The sequence below is a fragment of the Rhipicephalus microplus genome, chromosome 2 (genome assembly GCF_043290135.1).
Source record: "Rhipicephalus microplus isolate Deutch F79 chromosome 2, USDA_Rmic, whole genome shotgun sequence".
NCBI classification, from domain to species: domain Eukaryota; kingdom Metazoa; phylum Arthropoda; class Arachnida; order Ixodida; family Ixodidae; genus Rhipicephalus; species Rhipicephalus microplus.
The window spans coordinates 79,269,602-79,292,677 of record NC_134701.1 but is presented as its reverse complement, the minus strand read 5'-3'; the positions used below and the strand labels follow the sequence as shown (position 1 = coordinate 79,292,677).

General features: G+C 46.4%; 1 protein-coding gene across 1 annotated transcript in view; it reads left to right on the top strand.

Annotated features, from left to right (window-relative positions):
* Positions 1-5,542: 5,542 nt before the first annotated feature.
* LOC142790022 (uncharacterized) overlaps positions 5,543-23,076 on the top strand; it is a 167,732-nt gene continuing 150,198 nt past the window's right edge. Inside the window, exons 1-2 of the mRNA XM_075885039.1 lie at positions 5,543-5,663; positions 21,098-21,232. Coding sequence (XP_075741154.1) covers positions 5,543-5,663; positions 21,098-21,232 — 256 coding nt within the window. The remainder of the gene's footprint in view (positions 5,664-21,097; positions 21,233-23,076) is intronic.

Here is a 23,076-nt window from a genome sequence, read left to right as displayed (position 1 = left end):
CAAACAAATGGACTCACTGAACGGTTGAACAAGACAATTGCAGATATGCTGTCTATGTATGTGGCCGTTGATCACAAGAACTGGGATGATATACTCCCTTACGTAACTTTTGCTTACAATACAGCAGTCCAAGAGAGTACAGGTTTCACCCCATTTCGCTTAGTTCATGGTCGAGAGGTCACCACAACGCTCGACGCAATGCTCCTTCCCAACAACTTGAGCATGTTCAACACGAACATGCTCAATATTATTACTACAATATTATTATTATTATTATTATTATTATTATTATTATTATTATTATTATTATTATTATTGGGCAATCTCCCACAAGGGAACCCTGATTGGATGCGGAGGATGCGCGCACGTCAAATACGTCAAGGCGCATCGTGAATCAAGTATCACACGCCATGTATTGGCACCATGTATCACATGTCACGCGAGTCACGGCATTGACCCGGTTGAAACGGCGTCAAAGCGGGGTGATGATGCTGGAAGAATGGTTTCAAGCGAAACTCGGTGTAGCGTTTACTGTAGTAAACGTTTGTTTGAAACGCAAAAACACGGGAGCAGGGACGCGTTGAAGACGCTCGCGCTTGGCTTCCTCGACTTGCGTGTCGTCGGTGTTACTCGCGTGCCGTCTCTATTCTCAAACGCGAAATGCGTTTGTGACTCACACCTGGTCGGTGTCATTGATGCTCCTCTGCAGGCGCTTGAGTTCAGCTTCCCTGGCTCACGAGCTGGCATGCCCATACCATGTGGTAGGTGTTAGCCACCTCCACACAGTACTGACAGAGGCCGGAAAAGGAAGAATCAAAGTGTTTAGGCACTGCTGGGCACAGTAAATAATTGGTATAGCCTAAGAAGAATTCTCTCATCCAACTTCCTGAGTCCTTTGCAGGGGGGAGGAAAATGGCGGGGGGAGTCCCGGTAATGTGTAATTATCTATCTATAAGTTAGGAGAGGAACGTTCTATTCTGGAACACAGGGTTCATCGGTGGGCGAGGCAGTGGCCCGCCCACCAATGAGAGCATGGGCGGTAGCGTGCGCCGACTGAATACCTGCGAGGCCCTGTTGACCAGGAGTCCTGATTATTGAACGCGGAGAGGGGTAACCTACTCGCGGACAAGATTTAGGAATTTTGGCTGCTAGGGGTGTGTTCCATCCCAGTCTAAAATTTTGGCAAGCTCCTTTAGAGTCTGATAATATAGTTTGAGAACTGTCGTGTGATGTTTCCACAGCTATGGCCTCCTGTTTACCAAGGGTAGCATTGGTTGCGCGGAAGAGGAGACCATCCACCTGCCTGTCTTGGTGGAACACGGCGGCCATGTACCAACCCTCGCGATAAGGGCCGTCAATTTCCGTGTAAAATACGTTTTGTTTAGAGCCGAATTGGCGCTGGAGAGCAAGAGCTTGTGCCTCGCGACAGTCAGCGTGCGAATCACGGGACATATTAGTGAGAAGGAGACGAACATGAATCACGTATTTCCAATGTTCGGGCACTCGTACCCGCTGTTCGGTGTCGAATTCACGCCGAATGCGTAGGCGATCTAGGAGCCGTCTGTCTGACGGGATCTGTGCAAGGCGCATGTATTGATTTGTTAGGTGAGCCTCCCGGAGCTCATGATTGGTATTTACCACTCCCAAGGCAAGAAGTTTTGCATTGGAAGTAGTGACAGGAAGGTCTAGGGCTCTCTTGAGAATTTTGCGAAGGGTGACCTGCAAGGAATCTTCCTCGTACTTCCGTAAGTGCAGGTACGGAGTCGCATACAAGATGCCACTAGTGAAAAAAGCATGTGTGAGACGAAGCGCATCCTTGCCTTTCAAACCTCCCCACTTGTTGGAGACTCGACAGACCATGTCGCTCACCTGTTCTCTAAACTAACACAGGTTGTGAAGTGTCGTCTCGACCCTGCGGTGCTTGTGAATGTGGAGTCCAAGGACACGAATTTCCTGTGCCTCATTATTAGGTCCACTATGCTGGCAAAGGTTAATTGACGAAGTGCACTTCACCGACGGCTGAAGGTACATGAATTCAGACTTCTTAGAAGAACACTGGAAGCCGCAGTACGCCGCATATTCATCCACTATATGGGATACTGTTCGCAGGCTGTCCTCCATGCTGCCCAGTTATCCCTTTGTGTCCCACAGAGTGATGTCGTCGGCATAAAGGACATGCTTTACCTCGTCGAAAACAGCCAAGCAGGCCGGGAGCTGCGTCATAGCTAAGTTGAACAGAAGAGGTGACAACAAAACGAGCTGTGGTGTGTCTCGCGTGCCCAGGAGATTGAGGCCGTATTCCTGATCTTGGATGTGAATGTACGCAGCTCAGTCTGTAAGAAAGTCTCGGATGTAGTTGAACGTGCGCTCGCCGCCATTGGTGGCATTTAGGTGAGCTAAGATGACTTTGTGCTTGACGTTATCGAAGGCTCCCTTAAGGTAAAGCGCTAGAATGATCTTGTCATTGTGGGGTGTTCTACAGGATTAAGTCTCTTCGTGGTGTAGTTCTGAGAGCATGTCCTGTGAAGTTTGAGTGGGATCAGTCAGACTGCGGAAGAGTTTCCATGTATTGCAACCGGACATTTGCCTGCTGGCAGTGTTACAGCGATCTACCCAATTTGAGTCGGTGAGTTGGGCAGCGTACTCAGCTACATTCTAGACGAGATCCACTATCCGCATGCGGAGTTTGCAGTTGTGGTTTTGTCGGCGCCGTCTCTTTGTTACGCTGCGACGGGCTTCCCAAAAATGGAGCAGATGTGTATCTACATAAGGATGACTATACTTGAGTTGTATTTAAGTCTTGTGTTTTCTTAGTGTTTCGAGCACAGAGTGAGCCTACTGAGAATAACCGATTTCCAGGTTGGGAGAGTCAGGTAAGGACTGCCGGAAGGCTTCCAAGTTTTGTAGGGGAGCCTGTGCAACGGGGTATTGTAGGGGACATGTAGAAAATGTAGTGTTGAGAGTGCAGTGGTCACTACCGAGGGTTTCCTCGGTATTGAATCAGTCTGCATGTCTGATGTTTTTCGTGAATTTTAGGTCAGGGCAGGTGTCCCGGCTGACAGTTACCTGCACGAATTGGTTGCGCTGGGTCTGTTTGAACAGTGACGCCCAGCGTGAAAGTTAGCTCCACCACGCACCTCTTCCTTGCGATAGCCCCAAAACCTGCTAGGGGCGTTGAAGTCAACTACTATAAAAAAGAGGCCACGCCCGGCGAGCTTCAGCGCCCTGCTGAAGGTGCCAGCGAATGTGATGTTTTTGAATTTAGGTTTGCAATACTTATTAAGGATGTGCACAGGGGAAGAACTATGACAATAGTGTGCGAGTACGGTATTCAAATTTCGAGGTCGACGTCTTGCGTAGTTAAGGTGTTATGTACAATAAGGGAGGTAAACGTGTCTCATTGAATATTGCTATAACCTGAGAGGCACACGGCATTGCCGGGCTCTTGAAAGGCACTGACGGCGCACAGGTGCTCAAATGTTTCAAGATAGAGGCAGAAATGGGCCCGTTTGGCCCTATTTTTGAAGCCGCTACAGTTCCATTGTATTAAAGAGAGTAACTGAGGTAATCGGTGAGGCTATGTGGCGCCGTTAAGATGAGTCGCCATATTGAGAATTCGGGGTGGCTGGGAGGGACTCTACCCCTACTTCGGCGCCCTGTGCAAGTGGGAGCTCGAAGTCCTCGGAGGTTTCTGCGAGTTTGATGGTGTTTGAAAACCTAAAGGGATGGAAAACGTTCTTCAAAGGAGTAGCCCTTCGGCTCCAGGGTTTACGCCATGGAGCCAAGTTTTAATGTTATTCGTCACCTGTTGGGTAACAGTGTTGGAAAGAGTTTCCATGTTTTCGCTTATGGTGGTGAGTTAAGTCAATAAAGCAGTCATAGTAATTTGAATAGCCAGATATTGCTCTTCTGTGTTAACAGAATCCTAGACGGACGGAATGGTGAACATGGGCATCGGTTCTGTAGGAAGAATGGTAATATTGATGGGGAGTGACGCGGGGCGACTGGTGAGCCACCTGTCTCCAAGGCAGCAGCTTTGGCTTGAAGCTGCCCGCAGCACAGCAAGCTCTTGTTTAGGCTCGAGTAATTCGGGAAAGGAGGTGGGAAAGAAAGTACAAGAAGAGGAGAAGAAGTGGGCAGCCCTTGCCCCGTTGCCTACCTGAGAAGCTGTTTTCTCGTTCGGCCGCTTATGGGCACCAGCATCAGTCAGAAGGGGAGACTCCCCAGCTTGGAGCACAAGGGCACCCTGGTCAGGTGTCTTTAATGACGTCTGCTGCGACGGTATCTTAGGTGGAGGAGGTACTTGTTGACTGGTCCCTCCAGTAGCATGTTTTTTCGTGGCTTGTTTGGTTGCTCCCGGCTGACGTCCTTCTGTCACGACGACAGATGCCTTGGGCGTTGACCACTGCTTCGACGAGCCGTGGCTGCCATGATGCCCATCCGGCTGCTGCAGGTGGAGAAACCTTGCTTTGCAGTCCTGGGATCCAGTGAGGTGTTTCTCGCCGCACACCAGGCATAATGGCTTGCGTTCGTGCGGTGCCATCTCCTCCTCAGAAGCACCCACAACTTGACCACAATAGCCGCAGCGCTGGTGTTCGGGTGGGGACACAACTCTCCCTGGTCGCCCACCGTCCCACAGCAGTAGCAGGCTGGAATGGTGCATTTGTATTCGCGTACTGGTGCCACAACGCTGTTGCAGTGCACGAAACATGGCACGTGGCGGCCCTCGAAAGTTATAAGGGCCACCGAAGACTTGCCAAGCTTTCTGATGAAATCCATGCTTCCACCACGCCAATGGATCTTTGCTTTCAAGGAAGCGGAGGTCTTCAGCTCGTGCACCATAATGACGCCACGACACACTTCCCCACTGATCTTAGCGTGGCCGATCATTGGTAGGGGACCCTGTGATGTTTCGAGCGAGAATTCTCGTGAGAGAATGTTCGCAGAGTTGATGTTTTCGGTTGAGACAACAATGATATCTTGCTCCCACATGGGCCAGACACTGGTACAGGCACTCAAGGCTGCGTTCAGGTATGAGGTGAGCTTGACGTGTAGTTCACCTGGTTGAAAAGTAGCTTTGAGATGCACCGTGAGTCTAGGCTTCAGCACGATTGTGAAGTCTCCTGCAGCAATGCGGGCCATAGCGATAGGCTGCCACGATACACGAGATGTCTTCTTTTCGGGTATATTGAAAATAAAGAGCTCTTTCCGTACAACATAATAGGTTTCCGGCCTGGTCTCTCTACCCCGGATGTGTTGCTGCTGATTGAGAGGCAAATTATCGATTGACACACCCGAGATGTTCGAGGAATATTGGCCCTTGATCTCGCCAAGGCCTTCGATACAATTTCACATCAATTTATACTCGGAGCAGGTACAGCGCATGGGATTAGGTCTCAAGTTCCACGCCTATGTTCACGCCTTCTTCAGGGACCCCAAAGCCGCCATAAATACTGGCGAATCAAAATGAGAGGCCTTCACCCTGGGTGCAAGGGGTGCGCCACAGGGAGCGTTAATTTCCCCCCTTTTGTTCAACACAGCCATGAAAGGCCTGTCGGAGCACCTCTCCACTTCTGCCAATACCAACCAAGCCTTATATGCCGACGACATTACAGTCTGGTGCATGGCCGGTTCGGATGCTGAAGTAGAGCAGGCGCTCCAAGGTACTTTGTCAAAGACAGAATGTTTCCTGCAGGCTACAGGACTTCAGCTATCGGCCTCTGAATCGGAGTTGCTTCTATATCGACCAATTCGACCAGAAAGAAGGAACGAGTCACTGCTTGATCAGGTGCAGATTACTATAACCACACGGGATGGGCAGTCGATTTCAAGAGTCAATTGTATTCGGGTGCTAGTCCTCCTTCTTGAGTCTAACGGCAGAAATTCACAGGTTTTCACTCGCATCACCAACAAAACGGAGAACATGCTCAGACTAATATTGTGAGTTTCAAGCCGCAGGGGAGGGCTAAGGAAAAGCAATCCTCTTCGGCTCTTCCATTAATTCCTAATAAGCCACAATAATTACGTGGCATTCTCGCTAAATTGTTCTAAACGCGAGGAGAATTAACTCGACAGTTTATTGCGTAAAAGCATCAAAAGGGTTCTAGGCCTACCTATGAGCACCATCACGGACCGGCTCATGAGTCTGGGCATGCACAACTCCCTCACGGAGGTAACCGAGGCACAAACACTAGCTCCGGTCGTGCGACTCTCCTCCACGAAAGCTGGGCAGCGTCTTCTACAGTCGCTAGAATATCATCATACGGCAGGGGAGGAACAGATCTTCTTATCACAAACAATGAAGGGCACGTACGAGGTGGCACCCTTTTCGCGTAACGTTCATCCACAGAACAATGTTGGCCGGTGAAAGGCACGGGCCAAGTCTCTCCTTGATTTCGTGGCTAAGTCCACGGGCAGTGTAGCTTTCATCAATGCGGCGCAGTACGGCCGCTCCGATCGTTTTGCAGCTGCTGCCGTTGATAATCGCGGTCATGTACTCAACTCAGCTTCCGTGAGGAAAGCGTCGGCCTCCGTAGCAGAGCAGGTAGCGATGGCCTTGGCGATGACGGACCCTTCGCGTCCAAAGATATATACTGACTCCAGGGCTGCCGCCCGGGCCTTTGCCTCGGCGGTAATCTCTAGGAAGACTGCCGCTATTCTGAACTCCAGGGGTGTAGTAGGCTACCACACAATCACCTGGTTTCCGGCCCACATGGGCTCAGAGGTGCATTCGACTCTTCCCAAAACCAACGAACACCCCCATAACCGTGCGCGAGAAATCACGTGCCGTGGCGGTCCGGGTGGGTACGGAGGTGGGGTGGCGGATAACTGAAAGATCCACTTGGCGCCTTTAACGAAGTGACGTCCTATTATCAGTTGTCTAGGCGGAGGTACCCACTTCCGGATTCTAAGCTCACTCGGCCACAGTCGTTGGTTCTTCGGATGCTACAGGCAGGTTCATTCACATCTCGTAGCACATTCAGCCACTTTGCTGATGGCATAACTCCAGAATGCCCTAGTTGCAAGGCACATAACTGCACACTTGCTCACATGCCCTGGCAGTGCCCGCCATTACATGGCGCAAAGCTCAGCACAAAAGAAGACTGGGAGAGGGTTCCTAAAAGCCCCGAACTCTCAGTACAATACTCGGCAGTCCACGAGGCCTGCGAACAAGCGGGGAGCCATGGTCTTCTATTCCCGGCGTGGACGCGGCCAGCAACTGGGGCGGACACCTCTTAGGGGGTGTCTTACTAGTTCTGCAACACCAAATAAAGTTCATTTCACTTCACTTCTCGGTGGAATGTTCGCGGACGTGGCGTTCTTGGTAGCCGAGCCCTTGGTAGCTTTAGATTGCTGGCGACGCTTCAGGAGGGCCACCATGGGGACCAGTCCCTCATCCACAGTATCCGTTGGTGGAACGGAGTCTTCGGGCACTGGGGTACAAATCTCTTTCCACGCTAACGTCGTAGGATCATATCCACGGAAAGCGGAGGCCGCCATCTGTGGCTGCAGCCGCGGAGAAGTTTTGACGCAGTCAGCATTCGGTGCAACGCTCGGTCGGGCGAGCGTAGCTCCCACGAGGTAAGGCCAAGAAGTGGACATAAAATGCCCGAACATTTGCCCACCTGGATGAGAGAGGTGTCTTCTCGTGCAGAATGATAATACGAAAAAGATAGAGTTTCTTGATGAAGTGTGAAGCAGGGTTCCACTGGTTCTCACGAAGAGAGCGGGAGCCGAAGCAACTCGCGTCCGCTCTCGTCACGTGCTCGTGGCGTTCCTCTTCGTCACGAAGAAAGGCAGATGCAGTGCTGTCTGGGTAACGTCCTCAGCGCAAAATGCAGCATGTCGCATTCCGCACCAGTTGACGCTGGGCCGCGCCGACGGACGACGGTCGCGCCTGGTGTCAGTGCTTGCGTTTTGCTAGCGTAGCCTCACTGCACACGGTGTGCGCGCGCGTAAACGTTACGCCGGAGTATATTGCCCTTTTGTGAACTACTCGCTGCCGTTTCGCTAGCTTTACATATACCCGATTTGGTATTACAGGACGGGAATGAACTACGAAGGTATGTGACTGGTGCAAACATGATAATCATGACACGCGTATCATGTAAGAACATGACAACATACCACGCTAATAATGCACTCACGGCTGTTTCGCTAGCTCCACATATACTAACATTGGTATCACGTGATGGAAATAGATGATTGAGGTAAATGACAAGTTCAAACATGATAACCATGACATGGAAGTCATGCACGGCATAACTTACCTCCACCTCGTAACGTTGTGCTGATCCTAAATGGTTATATAAGCCTTCCTCATTCATGTTTCGCATATCATCGATTCCCACTGTACGTGGGATCTGCCATTTTTTTTCTCAGTGCTTGTTCCGCTTCATTCGATCAGTGCAAGCGAGAGATTAGGATGAGCCGTGAAAGAATCCCGAATTAACGTTAGACATGCACTTCAGTCGAATTAGCGAGTGCATTGTGAGCATACGACGCATGTATTCCTCACACTTTTGTGACAAATATTTTCATTTTGTGCCTTCCCGGGAGTAGATAATCACCAGGCAGCCAGCAAAATTGTGCTTGCGGAACTTGGCGGTAGTGTTTCGTCATTAGCCGGCTGCAGTCACATGGCTAATGCCGACTTCGTGTAGCAAAATGCGCTTTGACGGCATAAGCATCTGTTGGACTTTCTTTTCGTGAGCGGCAGTCAAGTGAAGTTTACACTGGTACAACTGTCTGCTGGTAGTTTGATTTATTTACGGTGTAACTAGTACACTGTAGCATAACCGCCACCGAAAGCGCAATGTCGTGACGACACAAGGCGATCGAACCGGCTGTTCGCTCCCGTTAGCGGCCGCCCGCAGTTTCCGCGGGGACAGTTATTTCCCGGTATAGTTTGAGTTAATCACGCCATAGCCTGCTTTGGAAACATCATGTGACCACTACGAACCAGTAGTGGTTTGACTTTCGCTTTTCAACTTTTCGCAATAATCTTACGCCACATTCCTTGAGGCGTGTCTACATAAGATCATTGACAGCGAAAACTCTTTTGGCTTCGAAGAAACACTGCGCCAAAGTCTAGAAACGTGAGCACAGTGTTCACAGTAGTGCTTCTGCACTACGTGCGATGAAGCACTTAAAAAAAAAACCGAGAGAACTAATATCTACCGCGCGCGCTGACGTTTTGGTCACGTGTTGGGCTGACTTTGTGGGCTTCAATCGAGTTGCGCAACGCTCTCTCCTGTATTTTTTCTTCCTCAATGCGACGGAAGGCGCGGCCTACTTGCCACCGCCCCGGTGTGGAGGAAGAGAGTTACTCAGGCTAGTCAATGAGCTGCTGCTTCGCTTATAATAATAATAATAATAATAATAATAATAATAATAATAATAATAATAATAATAATAATAATAATAATAATAATAATAATAATAATAATAATAATAATAATAATAATAATAATAATAATAATAATAATAATAATAATAATATAGTAACAATAATAATAATAATAATTATAATAATAGTAATAATATATAATTATAATTGATGCGGATGTAGTGCATACGCACGTTGAGCCGCACTTTTCATTGCACAAGAAAAGCAACCATACAAGATGCACACATCAATGTGCAGAGGCAGCACGACATCCTGGCTCTTGGTGCCGGCACTTTGCTTGATCTTCATCATGATTGCGGTGGGCGTGGTGGCCTTAACGACTTTGGGTGAGTGCGCCAATTTCCTGGAATACTTTCTATGCTTTCATTGCTATTAGAGTGTAATAATAATGTTACTATGGAGAAGGCAAACGCACGAGAGGGAGACAGAAGGTTGGGTGGGCCGATGATATTATAAAAGGTCGTGGGTAGAACGTCGCAAAAGAAAGCACAAAACCGCGGGTTGATTGGCGGATCATGAGAGAAGCTTTTGCCCTGCAGTGGGAGTAGTCAGGTTGATGACGATGATGATGGTGAATATTGAGACTAAAGTGGGAAGGGAACAAACATTCTATATTGCCTCTTGTAAAAAGTGGGCCCATAAGCTGGAGCATAACACACTCGAAAAGAAGCTCAGCTTCACGCAGCGTGCTCTGCGATGAAAAAAGACAGGAGAAACTCTGTAAAATACGACGACAGCAGAGTGTGTCATCGGAGACCAAAAGCAAGGCTGTAGTCAGTGATGGGTCAACTGGAGCAACGGAATTAGGATATTTGGAGCTGTAGGATGAGATGAGCTCATGCAAGACTGATGGTGGTTTAGAGAACAGTAGGAGACGCCTTCCTCCTGTAATAGATTTAAGATATAATGATGCTGATGATGTCATTTTCAGCTTAGAAACGTGCTAGTCATTTCGTCTTACGGAGTGAGGGCTTGCAGCAACGACAGCTCACCTTACTGCACATATAGCACCGCAAAAAAGAAAAAAAAACAAGTAAGCGTGTAGCGCACCACACGTTGCCAGAAATTGTATTTTGTCTTCATGGAACCATGTTCGTATATATTAAAGAAACACAGAACCTCATTATGAGTTATAAACTTGTGTCCTCTTCTTTTTTTTAATGGATGCGGCGTTTTATATTACTCGCACTAAGTTGTTCGTGAACATGTACAAACCGTAATGAAGTGTGTCTGATGTGTTGCAAGCTAAAAATATTGGCGCCCTGTGGGCATGTTATAATGCAATAGTCATCGACAGACGACACTTTTGCGTTTGTAGAGAGTGAACAAATCTTTTATTTGATGTTAGGCACAAGAAAATCGGTGAATGGTATTCCGGAGGCGCTGCATTAGAGTGCCTCGAGCATGCAGCGCAGGCGAACAAGCGCATCAAGACACACGGGAAAGATTAGCGCTATCTGGCAGTTATCTTGAAAAATGAAGCGCGCGGGGTGCGCACCCATCTCGGAGGCGATAAGGTGTTGAACGCAAGGCGACGGGTAAATACCACCACCTTAGCGAAGCGTTGGAAATACTTGCCTTTTCTTGCAACCATTGAATTGTCAGCGCAGCGTGATAAATGCTATAGTCCTTAGAATTCCTTGTGCATGCCTTTTCTAGTAAAAACCACACCACATTATATTGACGTGTTGTTATGGTGCCTCAGATATGCACAATTATTGCTTTTTAATTGACAATCGCGCAAGTGTGAATGCTGAACCTTGAGCAATATTGGTGGGCACTGTGAATGGGGTCGGCCATTAGGAGCATCGCTTGGTGCCCTTTGGGGTGTTGTTAAAGGCGGACAAACAGACAAATGTACAGACAGACAAAAATTTTGCGTCGAAGGTCCCCAAGCAAGACTATCGCCTTTAAAAGGCTAAATGGCGTTACTGATCTTTTTGCTTAAAAATGGGTATAACACTAAAGTGAAACGTGTCTCCGCAGAGGCAGTTGAGCGTTTTTTGTGGATTGTTTTTCCACAAGGGAGAAGCAATGAATGCTATAGCAACTAATTGTACGGTCACGTGAGCAATGACCAGCAGCTCTAAATTTTCAGTGGACAGCTCAAGCAGGAAGAACGCACGAAACGAGCATGCACGAACAAGTCAGGACTAACAACTGTCACAGGCCGATATTTAAATAGCGCTGTTCGAACAAACAAAGACACAAGAAACGAACGTACAAGCGTACACAGGATGAGCGCAAAAAACGGTGACAATTCTCCTTTTTGTCCGTGATCAGCGTTCTGTTTTCGGAAAGGCAGCCGCACCAGCGAGTGAAGTGACCTTCACGCTCTCGCAAAGCACGTCTGATAAGTGCGTGCTCAACGAAACCAAGCTCATGGAGGCGCGCGCTCATAGAAACACGAATGGCGACGACCTTCAGAACGCGCACAACGCGAGGTTTTTGTGTCATTTCGGGAATGATGACAAGTACACGCTGAAGCTGCGGAGCTACGCGGTGTATGTAAATATAGATATGAGGGTTATAAATAGCTGGCCATTAGCATCCTTGACGACGCACGATTTCTGGTCTGTTCCAAGGCGTCGGCTCATCACATCTCTAAAAAAATTTGAACGACTGCTCTTTTCCCAGCTAGACCCCTTCATAAATGTTGCAAACACATGATGTTTTTTTCACACATTGACACATGCACTGTATACCACCCGATCTGTTCATCAAGCAGTTAGTAAACAAGTTTCCTCATCCGTGAAACAAGCAAACCTTTCCTGCCAACAGTGCCTCAAATAAGGTTATGTAAACTGTTACTCTAACTTGTTGTCAGTCTCAGGTAACAGAAGGCGGAGTACAACTCAATATGAAAAATGTTGTGGCAAGGGATCGGTTTTTGTGTGTCCATTTTTCGACATAATTCATGTGGTCTATGAAAAAAAAAACCTTTTTAAAGAGTTATGTAACACCGTTTTCTTCATCCCACTGTAAAGGGCGCTATAAGCAGCACGATATGGCCAGAATGTACTTAAGCGAATAAAAAAAAGTGTTCGTAGCTGCACATAAAATTTAGTTTTCATTTATAAAGCAGAAGACGTCCCATGACAACTTTTTCAATAGCGGGTTTTTTTTTTACGCAACGGAGATCTGTCTGTCTAATCTGTAACCAACCAGATAATTCACCAGGTATTACCACACTGTTTTGAAGGGGCATAATGTTAGGAAGTTTTACAAAAGACTAATAAAAAGAATTTCCATTACACCTTAATGATATCACGTGTCGCAAAAAGTGATGACGAATTACCTTTTCGTTTAATCACAATGACTGCTTTGCACAGTGCATGGCACTCTCCACTCGCACGATTTCATTGTGATCCTGACAGGAGACGAGTGATATGGTATTTTAAAGAAGGTGTAGCTCCATTTGTCGAGGCAGTATGAAGAAATGAGTTTCTTCCTTAATGGCTTGAAAGGGCAGAATCCCTGATTACTGTGAGGTAATATCAAGGCGTGATGTCCTTTGGCAGTGCTTTACGGCCGTGGCAGCGTTGATTCTGTCAAGTTTGTTGTGTATTATGATACATTTATGTTGTCACCTTGTGTGACACGTCCAACCTGAAAAAAAAGAGAAGCGTTTCATGCTCTAGTGGATACGCACCACATATTGCGTAGTGGCAGGTGGTACGTTCCAAGCACGCCATCGGAACTTTTCCTTCTCCTTTTCTTTGAATGTAATGGAAAATATTTTACAATGTGATATTCGTGACGGAAATACGTCACCCGAGCCATGATAAACGCTGGTAAAAAACACCATTGTATTGAAACATTATGCAGTTGCACTCAATGTGAAAGCTGTAGAAAGAGCCAGGCAGTCATTCACTTGAGTAAAGAACTCAAAGAGAGCCTGTTGACGGCCTTGCTGATAAAACATTTTTGTGCGAACTCAAACTGTGATTGGAGAGAGAGAGAGATGTTTTTTTACAGAAAGGCTGGGAAGTTGACCATAGTGATAGCCTGCTATAGTCTGCTACTGTACACGGGGGGAGGAGAAAGGGGAAGAAAAAGAGTAATGAATGACGATGGTGAAATAGAGAGGTGAGAGATGGTACCAACACAACCAGTGAACGCCACTGAAGGATCAGCATTCCTTGAACAACGCTGGCCATCAAGCTTGATAAACGCTGGCATTACAGCCTTGCCGCCTGCTATACTCGGTGATGGCTTTTCTTCGCATTGAAGTGAAGGCTAACGGGCCTAATTGACCATTTGCGGAAAAGTGAGCGCCCCCTGTCGTGTAAACAGGAAAGCTTCGCTTTTGGTTGGAAATCAAAACGCTTGTTTTGTTGCTTTAGGGCCAAAAACGCATGCCCGTTACTGAAACAAGAAGGTAAAGGAGAAAAACATTCTGTTGACGTTTGTATACACGGTGTAAAACAAGAATTTCTCGCGTTTCAGCCTGAGAAATAACCAAGTGAGGTGATACCTGCACTCCACTACCTCGACGGTTCGCCAGGCTCATTACGCCTGCTATTTTAAGAAGAACATTATGTTATACACTTGAAGTTGAACCTTGAAATGTCTGTCGATTAACTATAGGTTCAATGAGGACGGCTTGTGCACCGTCTGTGAGGTACGGTGTTTGCGTGAAAACGGCAGTGTTCGCCGTTACTACGGGTCATATTGATGGAACGCCAGGCTGATGTTTTCCAACCAAAACCAAAACGCCTGTACAGGAACGCTACCTGTGCGGTTACTGCTCATGCGCAGTGGTTTTCCCGCAAATGGTCAATTATATGCATACTACCGCCAGAAAATGTAGTTCCACAATAGTGCCCTTATACTCAACGTGAAATACAAAAGGTTGTCATTTATTTTGCTACTATGAGCTATTCAAGACAGGGTGCTGCACACTCCAGCAAGAAAGTCGTATTTATTTAACTTCGCAACATTTAGGACACCCGAGAAATTTCACTCTTTTTACGTGTACCTCAAACGCCAAGCTGTGTATGCGTCTACATGAAACGCTGATGATGCGCGCCTGTCACTTTCCCCAACGTTACGAGATGCAGGTCAAAATGAACTTTTTCGCGTAGAGCTACATATACATGAGCTCTACCCCCGTGGCTTTCTCTTCAATTCCAAGAGAAACGTATAGAGCTCCAAGGACCCCTAGGGTGGGGGGCAAACACACTTGCTAATAAAGCTTTAAATGTGAATGCGTTTCTAAGTCGGGACATGTCAGGCGTCTGTCGATGTACGCGCACCGGCACATGTTTTCTCTTCTCTCTCATTCTCTCTCCCATAGCAACATCTGCGGTCACGTGCGCTCCTTCTCGCCCCTAGCAACCGGAGCAAGTGGTGCGCGTGGAGTAAAGGAGAGTGAGCGGAGAGGAGAAGGATGCTCAGGCATGTGAGGGAGGTCACATCGTGGGGGCTCAGCGGAGCTCCCGCGTGATCATGTAGGAGAGGGTAGAAGTAGTTCCCACTGACCTTCATTAAAAAGGCTGAACGATGCAGCCCTGCTCTCTATGCGGGCGCTTGTGAAGCCACCGTAAGGTCCCTTCATTGTCCCGGAAGCTCGCGTCTTCTGAGCATTTTACGTGTGTAATTGATTTATTATCTGGTGGCAGTTGTGTTGATTGTAACTTTTTTGCTTTTCTCTTTAGAATATAAAATTTTCGCGGTCATTCAACGCTGCCCGAAAAGTGACAGACGCTGTAGCGACGCCATTCGAATATGGCGCAGTGCTCTTCAAAACGTTAAGATTACTGGTTAGTCAGGAGACAGAGAAAAAAAAAAACCTTCAACGCGCCTCGACAAAAAAAAAGTAGGCGGTCAAATACCATAGTTTTCTCCAATAATGCGTAAAAAAGCGATATTATTTTGAAGTACTTATAAGGTAAATGTCTTCGCGACGACATTTTCTGTCGATTCGTAAAGTTCAAAGCTCTCGAAAGGCCAGCATTTCATTACAAAGAAGAGAAAATTCCTCGCGCCCGCAGCAGATGACTGTTCATGGTGGCTTCAGGGACACCAATGGCGTCTTCTGGTGGCTTCAACCGCGCACGCTCGATGCGCCATCCAGCTTTCTTAGTGGAGATCAGTGGTAGTGCTTCGCTGCGCCTCCTGTCGCCGTTTGCTTTCTCCCTGCACTCTGCTCTCGCGTCCACTCGTCCGTACGTACATATAAATGGATTGAAGCACGCGCCTCACTTTCCACCGTTTGCTGGCTGATGAATGTGAAAATAAGTGGTTACGTTACAAATCCTCTTCTCATGATTAATTTACGCCATCAAAATTAGTGTGCCATGTGCTTGCGGCGCAACAGATGCATTCGTATTTCCTTACGATTCCTTTCAGACAGGTGGGGTAATTTTTCTCTCGGTCCGTAGTGAAAAAGAACACCTACATTCGGGATGCATTGGACTTCACCTCACTGACATCTCTCGTCCACACTCTCACTACACTTTTCAATTCAATTGTTATACTCTGAACGGCTATGCTACGCCGTACCCTGTCCATTTCTTCTCAGCCGCACTTCCTCTTTTTAGTCTCTCCGTGTTTTAGGCTCTGGTGTTTTTTACGCTAGGCGCCATGACATGATAGGATAAAATCATTGTATACTCTCTTCTTGTTTCTTTCCTCCTCACTCGCATTCCCCTTTCACACCCCCTCGCTGTACATGGCTATCCTATGCATTCTGCTGCCTGCCTAATGGCACACAAATGTTATGTTTTACGCTCCCCTTTAGTTCTTTTCATTCTCCTCACTCTCTATTCCTTTTTCCACCCTCTCGCTATACAAATGTCTGCCTGTCTGACACCCTGCTTGCCAAGGCCCTGTTTTACCCTTTCCTTTCTGCATTTTGATCCTCATTCTGACATAATTTTCGCACCCCCTTGGTATATATGAGCATGCTATACATGCTTTTTTTCAGTTCTTGACGCCAAACGGCGATATAAGCTGACAGCGTACGATGACAGGGCATTCTATTCTTCAGCTCTTTCTCTCTCTGCCAGTTTTTGCCTTCATAATCACCCGCCCATCATCCCTTCTCAGCATCACTCCTTTTCCCACTCTATTCCTAGAGAAGGTTGGGTTACAGATACTATACGTGCTGTCGCTGCGTAGTATTGCCAGCACGTCACAAGGCGAGCTCCACTCTCTCCTCTGCAGACGTTGCTGTCATCGCTGCCTCGGGCAGCTAGCACGCGTAAGTGGAGTTGCAGGCATTGAATTAACACGATAGTGCCCGATGGCTCGTGTCGTAAAAATTCTGCCGTCAGCGTCGACACCATTGGTTGTGAGCTAAAATCGACCACGAGTGAAAAATAGAGAAAGAAGCAAATCACAAAAGAACTAAACTTTCTATACCACTTAGGATCAAACACGGGCCGTTCGCATGGCATGCAAGTGTCCTACGACATAGTCACAATGTTACTTGCAGCTGCTTCGGGAGAATGCCATGTAGCGGGGAAATGCCATGTAGTGGAAGAAGTCTCCTTATCGCATTTTGTTCGACAGGTGTCACGACGAAAACGAACCCATTCGCCGATTGTAGGCGCATTTGGGAGGCCATCAAACTACGCCGAAAAAGGCCGGGATTGTGCTGCCATCGCCGTTGAAAACACACAGGAACTTTCAAACAGCTCTAAAAATAGGCAGCTATGTCCGTCTAGCAGAAAACATGTCTTGCCTTTTCAGAGGCGTTGATGACGCAGACACCAAACGCGAGATAATGTGCTGCCATCTGTAAGACATTGTGAGACGTCCTATGGCCTCCGAGATGGCAAGCGCGTGCCGTGTATCTCGGATGCCATGCGACTTTTGTTTTAGATCAAAAACCTGTATGTGCCGTTCGCAAGTGCGCGCCTGTGTGTGTGCGTGTGTGTGTGTGTGTGTGTGTGTGTGTGTGTGTGTGTGTGTGTGTGTGTGTGTGTGTGTGTGTGTGTGTCAAATCATAATAATAAGTTTGCACTTAGCGCTTGAAAGGCGCACTAGGGGCCAGATTTTGCTTTCTCGTTCAACTCCTAAAGGCGAAGCTTAGGGGCTTCCAATTTTTAAGACACATGAGACGACGACAGCGTACGACAGGATCAGCCGCCAAAGTTCTCCACACCTAAATAGGTTTACGGGGTAGCCAATCGACAACTGCGAACTTTTTCAAATGCGAAATATTTCTTGACGAACCAGAGGCTTTTCGAGTGTATCTATCTTCGTGATTTTTGCCACTCCATCCCACAGTGATACTTGCAGTAAGCGGGTTTATGGTGCTCTCAACTGCTGACCCAAAATGTGACGCCTTTATGGCGTCCGGGACAGCCGCATTTCGATGGCGGTGAAACACAAGAGGCCCGTGCACTGTGCGATGTCCTCACACGCTAACGAACAATTTGTGCTCGAAATCGCTGAAGCCTTGAACGGCGTGCCTAATAATCATATCTCCTTGTTTTGGCACGTGAAAGCCCGCATTTTTTATTGAAGTCATAGAGTCACGTAGACAGCGCCATCCCAATGGCTTATTCTTGTGGAAAACTTGCGTTGGGTCTAGTTGGAACTACCACTATAGGAGGTGAACTTCTTGACCTAAACAATATGGAAAACTGAAAATATAAGAACAAGATGAGGAAACAAACAGATTGACGTCAAACTAACAGCTGCCTTATTCTTCTCGCAGCATCGCACATATATGCCAAAACCACATATATTGCATGTACATGCACAGCTTCGTATTGTATACGTAATAACAGATAAATGAATCTCCATAATACATCGCACCAGAACTCCTGAATGTACACGCGTGGTGTCCACACGTAAACCACGATATCCTTACCAAGATGTGCACACTAAAATTCATACTCTATGGCATACAAGCAAACGAAGGTATCACTGATACAATCACCTCCTTTTTTCTTAACGTGATATACTTCCAAAGCAAGCTTCGCATCGTCATTTCTGCTTTTGCTTCGAATCAGCTATTTTTTGCGCATGTTTCCTAAGACGCTAGTTTGTGCATCGTCCCGTTTGCCTGATAAAAAACCTGCCACACACCAGAGGTATAGCATACACCACACAGGTGATGCAAGAAATAAAGCAGACACTGTGTTTTAATTGGCACCCAGTTTTGCTACTACCGCAAGTGAGCGCAACATCAAGAGCTTGTTGTGCGCGACAAACACCAAGGGGACCCCATGCCTGTTAGCAACTTTCTTGAGTTGATATGTGACCTTATGCAAATAAGGCATGATGACAGGCTTGAACAGTTCACGTTCACAACTCGCCTTCTTACTGGTTTTCCTTTTGTGGAGCAGGGCTTCATTTATTGCATCACCTGTGGGATGCATGCCATACCTCTGGTATGTGGCAGCATCTACATCGGGCAAATGGTACGATGCATGAACGAGCACCTTAGGGAACACGCGCAAGAAATAGCTAACAAGGTAGGAAAAGGAGCACATCTTGTTGCTCCCTTAAACTCCTGCATTGGCTGTCCACCACAATTTTATGATACGCTGTTTCTAGGCAGAAGCAGGAATGAAGATGCAAGGCTTGCTTTGGTAGCATATCACATTAAGAAAAGCGGAGATGATTGTATAGCTCCGTTTCTTTGGATGCAAATAAATATGACTTTTTGCGTGCACATTTTGGTTAGAATATGGTGGTTTACGTGTGGACACCACGCGTGTACATTCAGACGTTGTGGTGCGATGTATTATGGAGTTTTATCTTCATTACGTATACAATAGGAAGTGTGCGTGCGCATGCAATGTATGTGGTTTTGGCATATACAGAGTGTCCCGGGTAACTTTAGCCAGAGTTCAAGAATATGCCAGCCCACGCAATTAGAACGCGACCAAATGCGTGCTGTTCATAGTCGACCGGAGTTGGTCAGACATTTTTTGTGTTTTTAAATATTTTTAATTACATGAGTTTCATTAACTGACTTTTCAAGAAATGAAGATCTATAAAAATTTCATTGAGAAAGTTGTAGATCGCTTTGAAAAACATGTGTTTAGACAGTTTTGAACATTATAGCTGTTAGGTATTAGTGTTTTTCTGCTAATTACAAATGCCCGCAAAATAGAAAAAAAATACCACGTGACAAACCCGCTAGTGTGCCAGTGTGCACAATAGGGAGTTTTAGAATACCATTTGCAAGCGCTGCTGGCGTTGCGGGCACAATAAGAGTTTTAGAATAGGTTTACCCGGCTGCTAACCGCAACGCACGATTGCAGCGACGCTGTAGCCTCGAAACCAGCGCTTGCGGGCCACATGCGGGCCGCCATCACCGCACGCAATTACGGCTTTTCTGCGTGCGGTCCGCGAACGCGAAGGCTAAGTCGTGTTACGACGCATGCGCAGTAGCAGTGACCGCACCGCAAGGGCTCTCGGTGCGCCATTCTAAAACTCCCTTATGATTCTAGTGCTCCCTAACGTTACGCGTACTAGCGACCGTAGCATTTGCCCGATTGTGCTGTCTCGGCAGGGCCACAGTGATGGGGATGGCTTAGCGACGAACACGTTTTGCTATCAGCCACAAAAACGATAACCGCTGTGACTGCTTATCGCTGTCATGAACCGGTGCAAAGGAAGCCCGTTGTTCTTACGCGGAACGTTAGGGAGCACTAGAATCAGGGAGCACTGACACGCGAGGGGGTTTGTCACGTGAATTTTTTTTGTATTTTGTGGGCATTCGTAATTGGCTGAAAAACACTAATAATTAACAGATACAAAGTTATACACTACCTAATTGAACGTTTTGCAAACTGATCTAGAAGTTTCTCACTGAAGTTTTTAATTATTTTTGTTACTTCAAAAGTTAGTTAATTAAACAGATATCATAAAACAATATTTCAGAACACAAAAAATAGTCTGACTAACTCCAGGCGATTGGGAGCAACATGCATTTAGTCGCATCGTAATATGTGTTCTGGCATATTGTTAAATTCTGGCTAAAGTTACGCGGGACAACCTGTATATGCGATGCTGTGAGAAGAATAAAGCAGTTGTTAGTTTGGCGTCAATCTGTTTCTTCTCTCACCTTCTTTTTCTATTTTCATTTTTTCTGGTATGTTTGCGCCAAAGAAGTTCACTTCTAATTGTGCATTCTTGGGGAGCATTGAATTGCCGACTGTTTCGCGCTGTTTGCATGAGCCCCTCCCTCAGGTTTATAACTTCTACCTGAAAGTGAAAAGTCCCGCATAGTCACTTACTCCCACCTGCTTCGCAAAACTCTGATTACCACAGTTTGGTAAATCAGCGAATACTTTTTTTTTACATTTCAGACACGGAAACATATATGGTGAAAGATGGCAAAAGATGTTATGCTTCAGGAAATCTCATCAGGACGTGTTATATAAACAAAGTCGTACTTGCTAGTAATACATTAACGTTGTGCATTCACTCAGAGCACATTGATGCTTGGAAGCCCCTGTAGGCAGGTAGGCAAGACAGAGATAAGTGGCAGCGTCGATGTATTTAAAAAAGCCTTTTAGTGTTTGCACTTTTCAGCATGTTTGTTTGACCATTTGCTTCAGGTAGCCTCAAGTGAAGTTTAAGCTTTCTTTTACGTTTCTGACTGGGTTAGCATGATAAGAAAGGCTTGTAGGTTGCACATATGACTATATTTGTCATTTTACGGCAAACGCCTGACTTCTATTCACAAAAGAAAGCTATTTTGTTCATTTTGCGCAGCGAAAGACGAAGATGTCACTGACGACTTGTCAGGTAGCGCTCGCGGTGGAGGAGCAGGCGGTGATGGATCTGGAGGTCCAGCGTCCCCTGCTGGCATCATTTTTGTCCAGCCTAAGACGACAGTGACAACCTCGGGTAAGAGGTGCAGGAATTTATTTTATCGCCTTTTTGCGTGTAGCCCACTTCACCTTGTTTTACGCTGCGGATACTTTTTAGGGTGGAATTGCACTACATTACTGGAAATCCTTTGTGCGAGTAACATACATGCTTCTGATGTCACTCTTATTGCATGCAGCATCTCTCAGAGCTCTCGTGTGATGGAATAAACACTGTGAGCGAGATGGTGATACGTGTCCAATTATTATATCAGTGTAAAGAAAAACACAAATAAGGCCGTAGTCATGATGAAAGCCGACAGTCGAGGTAATGATTTGTAATTTGCATTCATTGCAAAAGACGAAAAAATACAGAAAAGAAAGTCATGGTCTAGAAGTGAGGAGAAGTATTATAAGCAAAAAAATATGAGTCTAGGTTGTGCACGTGGAATAAAAAAGTAAAATCTGTTTTTTTTTCAAAGAGGAAATACCTCGCCCCGACGCAACCATTGCCTTCCCTTAAAGTAGGTGAACGACGCATTGTCACTATTCGGGACGTCAGCTATTAGCTACTGAATTAACTGCAAGTCACCTCCTTTGTATCTGAATCTACCGTCCACTGTGGTGCTCAATGAACGCTATGCCACGTTCTGATGGCTTTTTGGCGATGCTTTTTGGCGATGCTTGAGGTCGCTACAGTAAGACAAGAGAGCTTGCGCCAGCCGTAGCTGCGGATAAAATTTGATCAAGTGCATTTTATTTTCAAAATTATTGAATCTGTTCAAATCAACCTGATGTATGTAACCTGAGAATGTAAGTACACTTTTCGGACAGTTTGTTATCCCAGTTTCATGTCCTTATGTTTCTTTAAAAGTGCACGGTCATCATATGTTCCCGGCATCTATTCTTATTTCTTGCACTTCCCATTCGGGGAATTCTGTGCTGTTTTATTTTCGCTAGAGGGGAAACTCTCTCAGAAAGGCCATTCTGGCTGTACCCAAGTGCGGCTGCCTGCATGAAGAAAACTTTTTTGGACAGTTGTCATGGACCACAATATGCTTTTACGTGATGACTGCCTCTACAAAAATATTCTGATATGATTCTCGTATTCTCTATAGACAATGTTAACAAGCAAGCATAGTGCTTCCTCTTGCAGCGTTTAAAAAGACACTCGTCGCGTAGCAGCATTCCGGCATTCCATACAGGGAGTCACAGTAATCTGTGTACGTATGGTTTGTGCTACTTCGATTGTTTTCTATATGACTATGCAATTACAATCATTCTCCAATCTCATTTCACCACATAGCAGGTCCAGGCCGAAAAATTGGTGCAGAAAGGAACAGCAGGCAGAATGATCGCTGAAATCAACCGGAAGTTTATTGCAGAAATGTTTCGGAAAAGCACACATTTCTAAGCTAAGGTGCACGAACAAAATGAAGTACAAAAAGATTGATGGAGGATGAAGAACGGGTGAAGAATGCGTACATTCAAAGGATAAAATGAGTGGTTGTTTGCAAGTGTGGTAAAATATATTTTGGTACGCCTTGATGCCAAATCTGGGACGCATATTTGTCGATCAATGCATACATGATCGTTAAATTTGTCCAGGTTTCACTTCAATATCGTCGTGATATTCAATATTGTCGTGATAAGACGAGACGAAATTGTTTTATTGTTAGTTGTTTTGTGACAGCGTGCTGCTTCTCGCTACGACACGCGTTCGCTCAAGGGCCCTTTGCCGTATTATTTCGTTTTATATGAAACATGCTGTGATGCAACCTACTTACCTCAAAACAGCTGACATCCGGAGTAGTTCAAGTGGCGCGTCTTCTTCGCCGGCTGACAGGCAGCCCACACGAACGCGTAATAATTAAAAAAAATCGT